The sequence below is a fragment of the Jaculus jaculus genome, chromosome 19 (assembly GCF_020740685.1).
Source record: "Jaculus jaculus isolate mJacJac1 chromosome 19, mJacJac1.mat.Y.cur, whole genome shotgun sequence".
Taxonomy (NCBI): Eukaryota; Metazoa; Chordata; class Mammalia; order Rodentia; family Dipodidae; genus Jaculus; species Jaculus jaculus.
Window position 1 is genome coordinate 13,242,523 of NC_059120.1, and position 17,673 is coordinate 13,260,195.

The window sequence follows — 17,673 nt, forward strand, 5'->3', positions numbered from 1 at the left end:
TGCAGACAACTTTTCCCACGGTTTTAATATTAGTTTTGAGTGGGGTTGTGTGTGTGTGTGTGTGTGTGTGTGTGTGTGTGCGCGTGCGTATGTATCTTGAGCTAAAACTGTCCAAATGTTGACTGATATTTATTTCAATGAAAGAACAACCCTGTATATTTTCTGCACATGCATGTGTTTGGAATGTTTATGTGACAGGACTGTGTGACCCCACACCCCAGTAGAAGTTCCCAGGGAACCAAGCTAGAGAAGTGGATCATTAACTAGATTAACCTTCAAAAGGTCTCATCCATCCTCTCTGACCCACTGCCCACTTTCCTAATTTGGGACTTAGGATGGTGGTGGGACAGGCTGTGCATTTCTGTGTTCGTACTTACCAGTACCAAGCGTTCATAGGTCATTAGTGTTAGCTGCTTTTTTTAGGGGGGTGGATTATGTTTTTTTATACAACTGCAATAAACAATTCAACCTCGCAGATGTATTTTTTTCCCTTTTGTTAAATAAGATTTTGCTTCAGTTTGAATTTGTGTTGGCTTCATTGGATAAAATGAATGTCCACAAAAAAGAATGTCTATGATTTTAGGAGTTCTGGTCGTCTATTTTGCATCCTCACCTAAAAGATGCCACTTCTGCATCCTGAAATGGAGGAATTGCTGCTGCATACTGTTCTATTCTCACAAGGGGATTACTTACTTAAAAGCCAGTTCTGGAAACTTTGTCCACACCCCTATTAGGATAAAAAGAGTTAAAACAGGACGGAAGCATCTGAGTGCTCACTGAATAGAGCTGGTAAGCTTTGAATTCTTTTCTTTTCTTTCCCCCCACCCCGCCCCCACATGGGAGAAAAAGAAATAGTTTGAAAGATAGCTTTCATGTTCAGAACAACAGTGAAGACCTGTGTAGCCCAATGAAGGGGAGGGTGAAAATAAGACCATCAAGGCAGCTTTATTTTCTTCTTACAACATAGGTGAGAGTGAAGTCTGCCTTTCTTTTTTTTTTTTTTCTTTTTTTCTTTTTTATTTTTTTTTGATTCGTGATCCATTCCCTTCTACTAATTGTACTGAAGGTAGTTAGCCCAAGTGAACAGGCACACTGTAGCTTTAAAAAGTCAGCCATGAACCAGAAGGCAGTTGGTGCAGCTTGTGTGTGATTCCTAACGTCATGTTGGCTGAGAGCCAGCCTGGTTTTATTTCACTGTGTCAAATTGTACCTCCTTATTGAATTCCTTTGCCAGCCTACTTTGTGAAAGAAAACATTGGGGTTTCTTTGGCTGTTTTTGATAAGCCTATAAAAATGATATGTTTTTAGTTGCTTCTAGGTAGGTTTTCTTTTTACTCTTGCACCAAAAAAGAGAGAAAATAATAGTAATAATAAGACAATGTAGTGTGGTGTGGCAGAGGGTCATTGTGAGTTGTTTTGTTTTGTTTCTAATATGCTTAGAAAATGGTGAATGTAACAGTTTCCAACTGAAGTGCAACCCTGCTTTCAGCTGGAAGCAGGGTCACTTTTCCTTGCCTGCTTTGACGGTGTGTGGATGGATGTGAATGTTTTTATGTAGATTAAAGGTTGGGTTTCTTCAGCAATGCTCTAAGTGGCTTAGCAGCTGGAAGTTTGTGTGTCTCCGAGTATGTGTGTGCGCGGTTCAGGAGTGAAGATTAACCCACCCTCACTCGCAGTGTGATTTGTTAATCGGCTACTTCGGCGACAGTGATAAGATCTTCTAACTGTACCAAGTGATGCACTTGCCATATCACAGTAATCCCTCGGGAAGGAGTGCCTGCCGAAGTTGAAAGTGATTTGAGAGGAAATGTGTTTAATTTATGGCTTCACTTCAACAGGAGCAAGCACGTTTCGGGAGTGGGGCTTTTGTTTTGTTTTGTTTTGTTTCGTTTCCCTTAAAGCACTTTGGTTCAGATCTTCTTCATCTTGTTAGTTGCATATTAGTTGTCTGGAGGATTTTTAACACATTTTTTCCCACAGTCCTACAGACAAAAACACAGTAATAGATTCTACCGTATCTCACGTGTTTTGATTATTTTACGTGTATCTAATGAGCTGCTCTCTCGCGTGCTCTTGTGCACACGCTCTCTCCCTCCCCCCCCCACCCCGTACACACACACATGCATACTCACAACACCACTTTTCCATGCGAGAGGCTACCTGACATTTTTTCTGAGTTTTCTGCTTTAACAAGGCATAGCCATCTCTCAGACCGTTCTTGAGGCTAACGTAGAGAATACAAGAGGTAGGAAACACTTGCTGACAATAGCTTTCATTAAGTCTCTTCTGCATCACAATAAAAACTAGAAGCAGGGGCGGTATACCCTCCCTCCAAAACAAAAATAACAACAATAAAACATCAATAAAAGAAAAGAACAAAATCACAGCCCATGGTGGGAGGGGACTGGGACCAAGGGGGTTGTCTTGCTTTACTTTGACTCAAGCCTGAGTTGCAGTGTCTTGGTGAGAGTGTCGCAGGAGGAAACAGTGTCAGGTCACCAAGCACTTGTGTTGAAGGAGGCTTCAGTTTCGAATGTAAATGCTTATTGTCAGCGCAGGGAGTGCCAGGGCAGATGAAGGCTTTGCACTTCATCCTCTTCCTCTAGTGTCATAGGTTTGATCCCATCTCTCTAGTCGCTGGCAGAGGGGACTGCAGATTGAAACAAACGTGTGACCTGGTGTGCAGCTGTAAAGGGACCGTTGTTTCCAGTTGAGGATCTATCTTCTCCTCTTCTCACTTTCTAAGAATTAAACCCAAGCTTTTCTCCCTTATTGATTAGTGGCGGAAGTAAAGGAACCCTGCAGCCTTCCCATGGTCTCTGTGCACATGGAGAACAAGGAAAATGGCTCTGTCGGTGTGAAAAAGTAAGTGAAGCTGGCTTGTGAGTTCTGCTCCTGCCCAGCACGCAGGGACGGTTTCTGCTGGAACTCTGCTCAGCTCCTGCACGAAGGGCTTGGGGTTGTCTTCCTGAGTCTACACTGGCCACCAGCTGTCCTTTCCCCTGCCCCTCCCAACTGCAACTGCCTCTTCAATGTATTCCATTCCTAAAGCAAGTGCTGGCTCAGGCATCAGAGCGCTGGGAAGGTCAGTGTCATCAGCCAGGGGATGAAAGAGGGCTCAGGATTTCAATCCTGCAGCCTCTGTACATGGAAGCAAGACCCAGGAAGACAGCCCGTGATTCTGCTTCCCAAATCCATAGGCTACTAGGGTTGGTGCAGATAATAGGGTTTGTGTTTTTACTTTGTTTGTTTGTTTGTTTTTAAATAAAATCTTTCAAAACTGGAGGTTTAGTGAAAACAGTCAGAGTACTAAGTTTAAGGACTTTTCTGCCCTGATTTTTGAGCTATTCTTTGGAGGGAAATATTTTGGGGCACACTGTGGATATGATAGGAAGTTCTGCTCCCACTTGTGAAACTTCTGATTGTATTTGCTTTTGAGTAGGAAAATTCAGGTGGATTATGTGATTTAGTATTGTGAAATATTATGAAAAGCTGACCAGTAGGGTCATTTTTGAGTCTATAAGCAAAGATATATACTTATTTAGGAGTTAATACTGAGGCTATAACCACATGGATTACAAGGAAGAGGCAAGTTCGAAGAGTGCGTTACCACTTCATTTCTTTCCAAACCATTTAGGTTAGTATCCTTGTCCACAGAACTGTGATGTGTAAACAGGGGCAGTGTGCCTCAGGGTTCGAAGTAGAAAGTATATTTTGCTTGCAGAAGAGTTACAGTAAAATTAACTTAATAAAAATCTGTTTTCAAAAATTTTTAATCACGTAAGAGCCGTACCATCCTGCCATCTTATATTCATTCTTTTAAAAATATTTTTAGGGTGGGGAAGATGACTCAGTACTTAAAGATACTTGCTTGCAAAGCCTGATGGCCTGGGTTTGATTCCCCATTACCCATGTAAAGCCACTTGCACAAAGTGGCACGTGCATCTGGAGTTCATTTGCATTGGCAGAAGATCCTGGTATGCGCTCATTCTCTCTCTCTCTCTCCTTGAAAATAAATAAAATATTTGAGAATGTTTTTTATTATACTGGGTTTCATAGTGCCATCTTTATGCAAGTACATAATATACTTTGATCATATCACTCCCGTTTCTTGCATCTCTTATTCCCATTCTTCAAGATCAAGGCAGACAGAAGTGGAAGAATGAAAGGAACAGACATTTCTTTATGGAAATGGCCAGGCAGCGCTGTGGTGCAGTGCCAGCAGCAATGAGGAAAATGCTCTAAACACGCGCTGTCCAGAATGGTAGCCACTAGCTACATGTGACAATGAAGTTGAAATAGGATCAGTGTAGCTAAAGAGCTGAACTTTCCAATGTACTTAATCTTCATCAATTTGAAAATTAACAACTTTAGTTGGACCCAGAGATGCAGGCCTATCATCCCAGCTGCTGCTGGTTGAGCCAGGAAGATTCTAAGTTCAAGGCCAACCTGGGCAACCTAGTGAGGTCCTGACTCCAATTTATCAAAGCGAAAAGACTGGTAGGACACTTGAGTAGTAAGGGTGACTCTTTGGGGTTCAATCTCCAGTACGAAAAAGACCCATTTTATTAAAATATAGTGCACATATTTAAAAAATTGCATGCGCTTAATGATAAAGTTTGGTAAGTTTTAACATTTTATATACCCTGGACATACCCTCCCTCTCCTCATAGCACTAATGAGCAGTCTCTCCCCTTTGTCTTTTCTGTGTCTTTATCCCCAGGCAACCACAGATATCTAATACTATAAACTAGCTTGATTTTCTAGAATTTTTCATAAGTTAGCGTACACTGCATGTCTGTATATACACATACATATGTGTATATATACATAGATATACACACATACATGTTCAGGTATTTCAGTTAGCATAATTTGTGATATATCCATGATACTAGTTTATTACTTGTTTTTGTTGTTTTTAAAAAATGTTTTTTATTTATTTGCCAGGAGACAAAGAGAAAATGGGCGCTCTAGATCCTCCAGCCACTGCAAATAGACTCCAGATGAATGTACCACTGTGCATCTGGCTTAATGTGGGTACTGGGGAATCAAACCAGGGTCATTAGGCTTTACAGGCAAGTGCCATAAATAATCACTGAGCAGTCTTTCAAGCCTACTTGTGTTTTGGATTGTTTTGTTTGTTTTATGAGGTAGGGTTTCTTTCTAGCCCAGGCTGATCTAGAATTCGCTATGTAGTCTCAGGCTGGCCCCAAACTCACAGCAATCCTCCTGCCACTGCCTCCTGAGTACTAGGATTAAAGGCATGTGCCACTCTACCTGGCTTGGATTTTTAAATATATATTTTATTTGATTTATTCTATGTGTGTGAGAGAGAAAATTGGCATGCCAAGGACTCTAGCCACTGCAATCAAACTTCAGACCACATGTGTGCCACCCTTGTGCATATATGTGGCCTTGTGCCTCTGGTTTACATGGGTCCTGGGGAGTTGAACCTGGGTCCTTAGCCTTTGCAGGCAAGTGCCTTAACCACTAAGCAATCTCTACAGCCCAAGACTTTGTTTTGTTTGTTTGTTTCTTGAGATAAGGTCTCACTCTAGCTCAGGCTGACCTGGAACTTACTCTGTAGTCTCAGCCTGGCCACAAACTCATACTGGTCCTACGTTTGGCTCCCAAATGTTGGGATGAAATGTGTGTGCCACCATACCAGGATTCAGTTTATTATTTTTTATTAGATTCATAATTCATTGTATAGCTATACAACAAAGTGTTAACTATTTTTCCCTTTATATGAGGATGGATAATAGGGTTATTTCCATTTTTAGATATTACACAAATAAAGCTACATTGATCATTCCCATACAAGCCTCTGTGCAGACATTTGCTATATTTCATGTGTTTGGTGTATGATGTATGGTTAGCTTTTAACAGTCTTCTCAATTTGCTGTCCCATATACATTACTACCAACAGTGCATATTACAGTTATCCTATGTTCTCACAGATTTATTACAATTTTTTTCACACTGTGATCATATTGGGTCAAAGTTTAATTTTCATTTCCCTAATGACTTTTATGTTGTATGTCTTTTTACATACTTAGTAGACACTCATGTTTCTTCTTTGGTGGAGTATTTTCAGATCTTTTGTCCATGTTTTTATTGTTTGTTTTTTTTTTCATAGATTGTCTTGTATTATGAATGCAAATTCTTTATATATATGACTTGAAACTTTCTTCTAGTATTTAACTTGTTTTATCATTTCTTATGTCTTCAAAAATGCAAAAAGCTTTTAGGGGGCTGGGGAGATGTCTCAGTAGATAAAGTGCTTTACACACACACACACACACACACACACACACACACGCACACGCACACACATACACACACATTAGTTTGGACTTCAGTAACCACGTAGAAATACTACATATAGCCCAATGTACGCGTAATCCAGGAAGCTCTATAGGGATCACAAACAGCTAGTCTAGCTAGCTCAAGAGCTCTAGATTTCCTATAAGATCCTATCTCACAAAACAAATCATGAACAACTGAGGAAAACATCCAGTGTTGGCTCTTACCTCCACATGCATGTGTGTACAAGTGCACCCTTGCACACACACATAGGCCACATGCTTACTCACACACACCCTCCCACACTCACAGCACAAACATATACACATAGCAAAAGAAAAAGAAGGTTTTTAGTTTAGAAGTCATGTTAATTTTGTTCTTTCGAGGATAGTGCTGAGACATTCATAGTTAAGATATATGAACCAACATCTCAATCATTTTCTCCTGTTTTCTTCTAGAACTTTGATAGCTTTAGGTTTATGGATTTAGGACTAGTCATTTTTTGTGCACAGTATGAGTTAAGATTGCAGTATTTCTGTTGTGGCTTTAAGGGGTTTTTAAGGAGTTTTCAACTTTTTTTCTTTGTTTTTGCTTAGGAATATCCAAATTTTCTTTGAAAGCATTTCTGCAACTTTTCTGAAGAACATTAATCCTACATGCATGGGTCTGTGTCTAGACACTCTGATTCTTTTTTTTTTTAAATATTTTGTTCATTTTTTTATTTATTTTGAGAGTGACAGACAGAGAGAAAGACAGATAGAGGGAGAGAGAGAGAGAATGGGCGAGCCAGGGCTTCCAGCCACTGCAAACGAACTCCAGACGCATGTGCCCCCTTGTGCATCTGGCTAACGTGGGACCTGGGGAACCGAGCCTCGAACCAGGGTTCCTAGGCTTCACAGGCAAGCGCTTAACCGCTAAGCCATCTCTCCAGCCCCACTCTGATTCTTTTTGACTGATCTTTTGCATGTATGTATGCTAACAACACTGTTTTGGTAATTGCAGCTTTCAGCACTGTAGTTTGAAATTAGGTAGTGTTAGCCTACTTGGTCCTTACTCTTCATAGTAGTTTTTTTGGTTTTTTTTACAGCTCTAAATAATTTTATTATCAGCTTGTAAGTTTTCATAAAAAAAAAAAAAAAGTCTTCTGGCATTCAGTTTGATTAATGAAACCTCTGGCATTTCAGCCCGTATCAGCATAGATCAGTTTGGAAAGAACTGACATCAGTAGTATATTTTTCATGGGAACCAATAAAAATAAACTGTATTTGAAAATCCAAAAGTGAATCTTTGTGTGCTAAATAAAATAGTTTAAAATTTTTTAAAGATTAAAAAATCAATCATAAAGCAAACATAAAAGAAAAAGTTGCTGAGGGAGGAACTAAGGGTCTTTTGCAGGCTAGCCACATGCTTTCTCACTGAGCTGCACCCTGAAGTACCTCCTGTATGTTTAAATTTTCAATAGTTTATAATGCAATTGATTTTTTTGTTAATTTTTATTTATTTATTTGAGAGCAACAGACAGACAGAGAAAGAGGGAGGAAGGGAGAGAGAGAGAGAGAATGGGCATGCCAGGGCCTCCAGCCACTGCAAACGAATTCCAGATGCATGCGCCCCCTTGTGCATCTGGCTAACATGGGTTTTGGGGAATCAAGCCTCGAACCAGCGTCCTTAGGCTTCATAGGCAAGCGCTTAACTGCTAAGCCATCTCTCCAGCCCTGCAATTGATTTTAAAATTTTATTTTTTTTAAGAGAAAGAGAGACAGGAAGGTAGAGAGAGAGAGAAAGAGACAATTGGTTCACCAGGGCTCCAACCACTGCAACTGAACTCTGGACACTTGTGCTACCTAGTGGGCATGTGCAACCTTGTGCTTGACTCACCTTTGTGCATCCGGCTTCTGTGGGATCTGGAGAGTTGAACATGGGTCCTTAGGCTTCATAGCCAACTAAGCCATCTCTCTAGCCCTAAAATTGGTTTTTAATGTTTGTTGAACTATCAATTCTCATGGCTTTAAGAGTACATATTTCCTAGGATGGGCTACACAAATAATTATGTTATTTATTAATAAACAAAAATGTTGCATCTCTGTATAAAAGCAGGGTACTTTCCAACAAATGATCACAGTGTGCTTCCCCACTTACTTATGTCTTCTTTAATTTCTGTTAGCAATGCTGTGTAGTTTTCAGTCTACCGATCTTAACTGTTTTGCCATGTGCTATTTTTTTTCTCATCTCTTTTTTTTTAAAATATTTTGTTCATTTTTTATTTATTTTGAGAGTGACAGACAGAGAGAAAGACAGATAGAGGGAGAGAGAGAGAATGGGCGAGCCAGGGCTTCCAGCCACTGCAAACGAACTCCAGACGCGTGCGCCCCCTTGTGCATCTGGCTAACGTGGACCTGGGGAACCGAGCCTCGAACCGGGGTCCTTAGGCTTCACAGGCAAGCGCTTAACCGCTAAGCCATCTCTCCAGCCCGCCATGTGCTATTTTATGGTATAGCTAGTATCACTTTTTGAAATTTAAATAGTTTGATGTTATATAGAAATACAGTTGATCTTGAATATGCTCATGCATTCTACAACTTAATTAAACTTGTTTATTTCTAATAGTTTTTAGTAGATTCCACAATATTTCTTTAAAGAGATAATTATGACTTGTGATTAAAAATAATTTTACTCTTTTCTTCCCAACTTAAATTCTGAATCCTATTTATTCATTCATTCGTTACTTATATATACTTCCTTTCATTGCTTTATTTATTTTACTCCCATGGCACTAGGTATAATTTTCAGTAAAAAGCTAGACAAAATAACAAAAGCAGACATCCTTGTCTGATTCCTTATCTTAATGTATTTCTTATCATTTATTATCCTGTTTTTTTTTCTATCTGCTTTTAAGATTTTTCTTCATTACTTGGTTTAAGTATGAGACTTGATGTGATTTTATTCATGATTCTTGTGCCTGGGATTTGTTTTGTTTCTTAGATCTGTGTGTGGGTTTAGTTCTAATAAAGTTTGGAAAATATTTAGTAATTATCTGTAGAAACCAACCTTGGGCATGTAAACAAGTATGGAACACATAGGTCTCCACAATTCAGTCTTTCCACTAGCTTCTTGAACATATAGGAAGCAGTCGTAATAACTATTATTAACTGTTATTTTTGTCATTAGAGTTAATCTCTTGGTTTTCAGTGATTAACTTGTCTTCATATGTGAGTTGTGTTTTCCTGCTTCTTTGCATGTCTGGTTATTTTTGGTTGGATGCTGAGCAGTGTGCATTTTACCTGAGCCACATCTTGGATGATTTAAAATTTTTCTGTAAATATGCTGGACTTTTATCCTTGGATACTATTCATTTTCTTAGAACTACTTTGTCCTTTCAAGTTATGCTTTTTTTAAGTTTTGTTAGACAGGACCACAGATGCATTTAGCCTAAGATTATTATTATTTTTAATTATTTGCCTTTTACTAAGGCAAGACCCTTCTTAGTACTCTAACCACTGCTCATGAATTTTGAGATCTTCCTGCCTAGCAGTAGAGAAAAGGCAATGTTTTTAATCCCTGAATGATCTCTAAACTCTTTTGGGTGATTCTTTTCCCAGCATCAGCTGATCAATATTCTACTGAACACTGGAAGAAACAGCGATTCCCCCCACCGCATGTCTATAGATTTTTTTCTGTATATCTATCTCTTCAGGTACATCCTAAAAAACCTTGTGCAAGTGGTAAGTCAAAGGAGCTTGCCTTTCTTATTTCCCTTCTTTAAGTGGTCACTGTCCTTTCCTAACTGTGACCAGTGTTTTGAGTAGCATCTTTTTTTGTATGTTTTGCATTTTTCTGAAGGGTAAACCTTGCTCCTGTTATTCCATCTTGAGTGGAAGTAGAATTTCTGCTTATTGTTTAAGACAAGTGGTTAGTAGCTTACATTGGAGAGGACACAGTTAGGTTGTAATGTAGGATCAATAAAGGCATAAAACATGAAGTCTTAAGGAGATGGCTGTGGAGAGGTGACCTGTGCACTCTTAGAGATTCTGCAACATGCCTGGCTTCTACTAACTAGGCACCGGTGATAACCCACCTTCAGATAGCACCAAATGTTTTCCAAGGGGCAAGATTATCCTCAGGTGCAAAAACCACTGTTCTATGCCAGCCTCTTCATAATGAATGTCACATTGTGACTTCTAGATATCAGGAACTAGTTTACACATTTGCGCTGGTCATTTCTGCTTAAAATGGTAAAAGGAGTATAAGCTTTAGAATATGTCAATCTGGAGATTTCTTTGCCTTTATTTTCTTTTTGCTTTACATGTCACAGAGGGAAAGAAGAGTAAAGAAAGCAAATGTGATAGAGTATTAATGTTATGGGGAATCTGGTTGAAAGGCATGTGAGCTTTTGTATTCTTCACTTTTCGGTGAGTCTGAAATTATTGTATTTTTTAAATCTACCTTTTGAGGCTTGGGAGATAGCTCAGTTCATAAAGTGCTTGCCTCACAAGGATTTAGAACTGAATTCATTTCCCAGAACCCACATAAAGATTCCAGGCATGCTGGTGTGCACTTGCCACCCCAGCTCAAGGAGAGACAGAAGGGTCCCTGGGCTCTCTGGCCCGCCAGGCCAGTCTCATTGGTGAGTTCTAGGCAACCGAGAAAGCTTGCCTCAGCAAAAGTGGACAGTGTTCCTGAGGAGTAACTCCTTAGGCTGTCCTTTGACTTCCACATGTGTGCAAGCACACACACATAAAAAAATAAAGTAAACATTTTGTGGGACTTAATGGAGTTTATTAAGTGGAACAGAAAAAATAAAACACTATGTCTCTCTAAAAGAAAAAAGCAATGTTCTTCACCCAGGTTAGGAGACCAGGGAGAGTAAGCATGACGTGACAATGGTTGTGTTTAAGACTTTGAATCAAGTCTTAAATATAGAAGACTTAGGTTTTCATAAAAGGCTTTGCTCCCCCCCCCTTTTTTTTAACTACCACAAAAACAATGAATAGCCATTTAATTTCTCTCTGCCTTAGTTTTCTTGACTATGAGGACAAAATAAAGAATTCTGAGGTTGGAACAAAAGCAGTGTAAATCATATAGGGAATAGCATCTTCTTGTCTATTTTCCATCCAGAAAGCATCAGGTTACCTACTGTGAGTCATGCCTTGTGCTAATTATCTTCACAAATACTATCTTACTTGATCATCGCAACATTTGATATTTAAATATATTGCAGCATGTTTTAAAGTGACTAGCCAGAGGCCAGCCGAATAACTATTTGAAAATCACATGGTAAAGTGGCAAACCTGAGGTTTGGACCCAGCTCTTTTGAGCCTTTTAAGATAGCTTCCCTCCCCCCACGTATACATCTAAACTATAACTACCCTTCACCCTGTTCCATTAACTGGATTGAGCCTGGTTTTAGATATCTTGGAGTATACTTATTCCAGGACCAGAGCTTGAGTTCTTTTGTTAATGTGGAAAGAGGGAAAAAGAAAAAAAGACAATTAAAATTTCTGTTTAAGGGCCTACAATGTTTCAAAATTGTTGACAAATACTAACTTGACATTATTTTTAAATTTTTGTTAAGTGTATTCCTTGTACACGGTACTTGGTTACATGAGGATATTTTCACACAATGTCTTGACAGTTTTAAACAAATACCTTGGAAGAGTTGTTCTCCCTGTTTGCTTCATTTGTGTACTCTTGCTAAACTCCCCCAGCCCTGGCCTCCAAAACCCTTAGACCTCCAGTAGGGATTCTCCTGAGCTCCAGCTCCCTTGTGATTCTGTAGATTGCATGCTAGTGTGGCCATTGCCAAGCTTTACAGTCTTTCTGACCTCCTCCTGAAAAATGAGAGCAAGTGAATGTTCTGATGTTCTGGATCTTCAAAAGGAATACGATTCTTTAAAAAAAAAAAAAAACACATAGAAACATAGTCCAAACATGTCACAGACAAGGATAGATGACCAGTTGTATTCACGATTATTAGTGACCAAGATAATGCAATTCACAATCACAGAGACATGCCCATTCACTGGGTAAAATTTTAAAAATACAAACATGGAACACAGTACTGACACGAGTATAGGTTAGTTTTATCGACTATTTTCAATCAAATATTTTTCACCTCAGCAATTCTATTTCTAGATATGTCACATGCATATATCACTGTTGAACGATGGGAATAAAATCTAAGCCTACATTTTGTAGAAATCATTTTGAAACAGTAGAAAAATGTCAATGATATATGTTATTTAACTCAGTTTATCAAAAATGTTAATGTGGGGCTGGAGGGATGGCTTAGCAGTTAAGGCATTTGCCTACAAAGCCAAAGGTCTCAGGTTCGATTCCCCAGCACCCACGTTAGCTGGATGCACAAGGTGGCGCATGCATCTGGAGTTCATTTGCAGTGGCTGGAGGCTCTGGCACACACATTCTTTATCTCCCTCTTTCTCTCTATCAAATAAATAAATAAAATAAATAATATTTTTAAAAAAGAAAAAATGTTAATGTGATCAACATAATATTATTAAAGAGTTATTTTACATTTTAATACTAAATTTTCTAGATCATTGTGTAGTAGTCATTTATATATCTCAACTTTGACACAAAATTCCCTGTTGAAAAAGTAGATTCACTGGATATCATAAAATTTACACTTGAAAAAGTAGAGTGATATATGCAGCTGGAAAATGAATAAATTCTTGTATTGTTCATGCCCCCACGGACAGAATTAGTTTAAGTGACTGAGGTAAAAGCATAGTGATTTCAAAACTGCATTCAAGGTTTGGATATCATTCACTTGGTAGAGTTTTGCTTGGCCCTGGGCTTAATTCCTCATCTCACCACAAACAAAACAACCCCGCCAAATAAACCCTACATTTGTCCAAGTTAAATAAATGTGTTATTGCACACATTAACACAAATTATTAACATTGAATTTGAAGAGACTTTCATAAATTAATAAACAACCCTAAGTTAATCAATGTTAATAAATCTTGAAAAAATTAAAGGCTATTCGTGTTAAAAATATGTGAAGTTACTGTTCTGTATCTGAAAAATTCCCATTTCAATGCTAACAACTTTGAAGGGAATGGCTCAGCAGTTCAAGGCGCTTGCTTGTAAGACTGCTGGTGTGGGTTCAATTCCCAAGCACCCATGTAAAGCAGAACAGAAAACCAACCACGCACACATCTTAATCCAAAGATGGTGGGAAGTGGAGCCAGGAGAACCCAGAGGCTGTCAGAGCCAGCCAGTCTAATGTGCATGCAGCTGCAAACACAATATGAGCCTCTGCTCAAAAAGATGAAGGAAGGGCTGGAGAGATGGCTTAGCGGTTAAGCGCTTGCCTGTGAAGCCTAAGGACCCCGGTTCGAGGCTCGGTTCCCCAGGTCCCACGTTAGCCAGATGCACAAACGGGCGCACGCGTCTGGAGTTCGTTTGCAGAGGCTGGAAGCCCTGGCGCGCCCATTCTCTCTCTCTCCCTCTATCTGTCTTTCTCTCTGTGTCTGTCGCTCTCAAATAAATAAATAAATAATTTAAAAAAAAAAAAAAGATGAAGGAAGAAGACAAACGCCCCAAGGTTGGGTTGTACTCTCACTGTACACACACACACACACATAAATGAAGAAAGAAAGCCTTGTAACTAACCAACTCAAAATTCAGTTTTTCATTTTCTTGGAGCTTCAAATTTAGCTCGTTCATAGGTTGTGTGACATCAGTAATGAAACATAAATTACTATGTCATTTTCACCTTTGATTCCTGAATATTTGACAAGCGTTCTTTTTATTTTACTAAAATTTTGTATTTTTTTTTCAAGAGGGCATTGGAAAACTCTTCTGTGACTTAGCCAACAAGTACTGGCAGAGAACACTGATGATCATAAATTCACTGTTTCTCTTCCTTCTGACACTGGCACCGACCTGCATTGACCTGTGCCATTTGCCAAGGCATATTGAGTGATTGAACGTGGTACCAGGGACAGCCTTCAAGAGCTTGCTTCAGGAAACTGAGTGATAAGGGAAACACAAGCCTCTTGTTTTAAAGTTATCAAGTCCTAGTTATTCTATTATGGTTGAAGTACATCATTAATACCTGGCTGAAATTCATCGACAGAGGCAAAAGAAATAAAAGTAGATAAACCATGAGTTCAATATTTCGTGCTACAAATTTCCATTTCTCCATAAGGTTAAAAGTCTTTGAGATAAAACACACCTCATGATTTTTTTATGTGTATTCAGCTGGTCACAGGAACTGTTAGGTGATCTATAGTCTTAAAAAATGGTGTGATGAGTTAATGGGAAATCTTTTACTTTTGTATAGCACATTTTTAGTCTTTCCCCATAATATTTTCACAAAGTTCCTGTAACTTTACTGAAAAATAATTATGTGTGAAGGAATCCAAAACATTTATACCTGAACAAAGATATAAGCCCAGATTCTATTTAAACTCCCTTTCAAGTATTTTCTTAGATGTTTAATTTTTTTTATTTCATATAGCCAATTTCCTCAGGTCTTTTTTGCTTTTGGAGAAGAGACTTATCAAATTCACTGTTGAGAACAAAAAAAACCTTCTATGAATATTTTATTCACCACTTTTTAAACCATAACCAATATCATTTCTTTGTGCACCCTGCTCTGAAAATCATTTCTGTTCTTCCTGAAAATGCCAACATACCTCTTCCAGTCCCTTTTCCTCATACTGTTCAGTATGTGTTTACACTATTTCTCAATTCTCCCTCTTTTTAAAAAGTTCACCTTTGCTATTTATAACTAAAACAATCATGTAATGACTAAAATAGTAACTCTAATATCATATAAACCAATTACAACATAGAAAAGAATTTTTGTCACATGTTTTCCAGAATATTTGACCAGCATGTTACCTAGGTGCAGAGGAAAAAGCTTTATATATTCATACATAGTCACACAAAAATACACACATATATTCACAGGTATTCAAAAATTATGCATATGTGGGTACATACACAAGAACACTTACAAGCATTTAAAGCACATATGCACCTGTAAGCTTGTATTGGACAAATATAGTCAAGGTATTCTCTTGTTATGATTTCAGATTAATAGATTTAGATTAATCATGAACACTGGAACATAGTGTGTTCTTATCATTGGTATGCAATTGACTATGTTAGAATTTTTACTAAATGTCACAGATATTTTACACATATGTGCAAATCTGTTCAAATCACAAATATTCATTGTCTTTCTTTTTCTGGTTTTCTTTTCCCTCCCTTCCTCCCTCTCACTTTCCCTCTCTCTGTCCTTCCCTCCCTTCCTTCCTTTCTTCCTTCCTTTGCTATTCTCTTGGTTTTTATTTCCCTTTCACCAGCTGGTCTTTCTGTCTCCTCCTGCCTTTTATCTCAGGCCAAGAAAAAGATTCAATATTCTCACATGACAGATACCTGGTTAGCAGCCTTTCAACAGGAAGTGGTCTGTCTGCCCAAACCACCATGTTCCTCACCTCAGTGGAGAAACTTGACTGTGTAGAAAATCCTCAGTGACTCCGATGAGCAAGGTCTTTGAACACAAGCCCCCATCTAAGTGCTAACCAGGCCCAGCCCTGCTTAGCTGCCAGTATCAGAAAAGATGGAGCACATTCGAGGTGGTGTGGCCATACACTCAACACAAGTTTCCTCTGAGTGCCACATCTTTTCTCACATATATGTATCTTATAGTTTCTTTGGCTTTTGTGGCCAGTGTGGTTCATTATGAAGCAAATGTAATATCTCTTGTTTTTAAATGAACAGTCTACTCATAACTATTAAGATGATTTTTTTTCCCCCTTGGTAATGACTATTATAAGGTTCTAAACTAACTTTAAAAAAAAATGATGTTGGGCTGGGGAGATGGCTTAGTGGTTAAGCGCTTGCCTCAGAAGCCTAAGGACCCTGGTTTGAGGCTCAATTCCCCAGGACCCACGTTAGCTAGATGCACAAGGGGGCGTATGTGTCTGGAGTTCATTTGCAGTGGCTGGAAGCCCTGGCACACCCATTCTCTGTCTCTCTCTATCTGCCTCTTTCTCACTCTGTCTGTCACTCTCAAATAAATAAATAAAAATATTTTTTAAAATGATGTTAAGGGCTGGGGAAATGGTTTAGTGGTTAATGCACTTGCCTGTGAAGCCTAAGGACCCCAGTTTGATTCCCCAGGACCCATGTAAGCCAGATGCACAAGGGGGCGCATGAGTCTGGAGTTCATTTGCAGTGTCTGGAGGCCCTGGCATGCCCAGTATCTCTTTCTATCTACCTCCTTCTTTCTCTCTCTCAAATAAATAAATAAATAACGTTTTTTAAAATGATGTTAACTTTTGAAATAGTTGCCCTTGGGGACATATTACTGTTTACCCAGAAGCTAAGCATTAAGGAAAAGAAATTATCATTCTTTTTTTTTTAATCTATTATTTATTGGGGGGGGTGAATATGGGTGCAGCAGGGCCTCTTGTCACTGCAAATGAACCCCAAACACTTATACTGCTTTGTGCATCTGGCTTTCCATGGGCACTGGGGAATCAAACCTGAGTCATCAGGCTTTGCAAGCAAGCACTTTAAATGGCTGAGACATCTCTAGGCCAAAATTATCATTCTTGCTCATATAACTTTGAAGACCAAGAGGTGGATGACAAAAGCAAAATATTGGGAAAGATTTAGATATTAATGTAGATATTGCTAGAATTTCAAAGCTCAGGTTTCATTGTACAATTTATCAATGAGTTGTTTGTTTTCCATGTAGTAATACAGTGATGGCTACTGATGCCCCAGGAAAGGGCTTCATGTGTACGTACATGTAATGCAATATGCATCAGGAAGGTCTAGCTTGAAGGGAAGTAGTCAGACCAAAGGCTGAATGACTTGTAGAGAATTTGTTGTCCCAAAGATGTTATCCTATGTATGCTCATATATTATGCATTACATATATATGCATCTGTGTAGCCTGTAGCCACTAGATTACACTGTAGTTCTTTTTTTTTTTTCTTTTTGAGGTAAGGTCTCACTGTAGCCCAGGCCGACCTGGAATTCACTATGTAGTCTAAAGGTGGCCTCAAACTCACAGCAATTCTCCTAGCTCTACTTCCTGAGTGCTGGGATTAAAGGCATGTGCCACCATGCCCAGCACCATTAGATTTTATATATATCTATTAGCTCTATTTGGTGTATAGTGTTGTCCCCTGCTTCTATATTGAATGTTTTCTTAAATATGAGTAATAAATGGAGAGTTGATAATAATAATACTTTAATCATTAGTTCATTTTACTTAAAAAATTTAAAATTTATAACTTTAAAATTTTATAGCTATATATGTTCATTTTTATATATGGTATCATGATTTTTAAAAAAACTTTGATTATTCCCTTTAAT

General features: G+C 38.6%; 1 protein-coding gene across 5 annotated transcripts in view; it reads left to right on the plus strand.

Moving 5' to 3' along the window:
* Positions 1 to 334: 334 nt before the first annotated feature.
* The window catches only part of Samd13 (sterile alpha motif domain containing 13), a 38,687-nt gene continuing 21,348 nt past the window's right edge, over positions 335 to 17,673 (plus strand). For 2 of the 5 annotated variants that reach the window (XM_012947764.2, XM_045138618.1), the window contains exons 1-2: positions 1,192 to 1,318; positions 2,781 to 2,865. In XM_012947764.2, coding sequence (XP_012803218.2) covers positions 2,813 to 2,865 — 53 coding nt within the window. In that variant the 5' untranslated portion in view covers positions 1,192 to 1,318; positions 2,781 to 2,812. Of the gene's footprint in view, positions 790 to 900; positions 968 to 1,191; positions 1,319 to 2,780; positions 2,866 to 17,673 lie in introns of those variants that run through there. The other 3 variants (XM_045138615.1, XM_045138616.1, XM_045138617.1) reach the window with 3 other exon arrangements.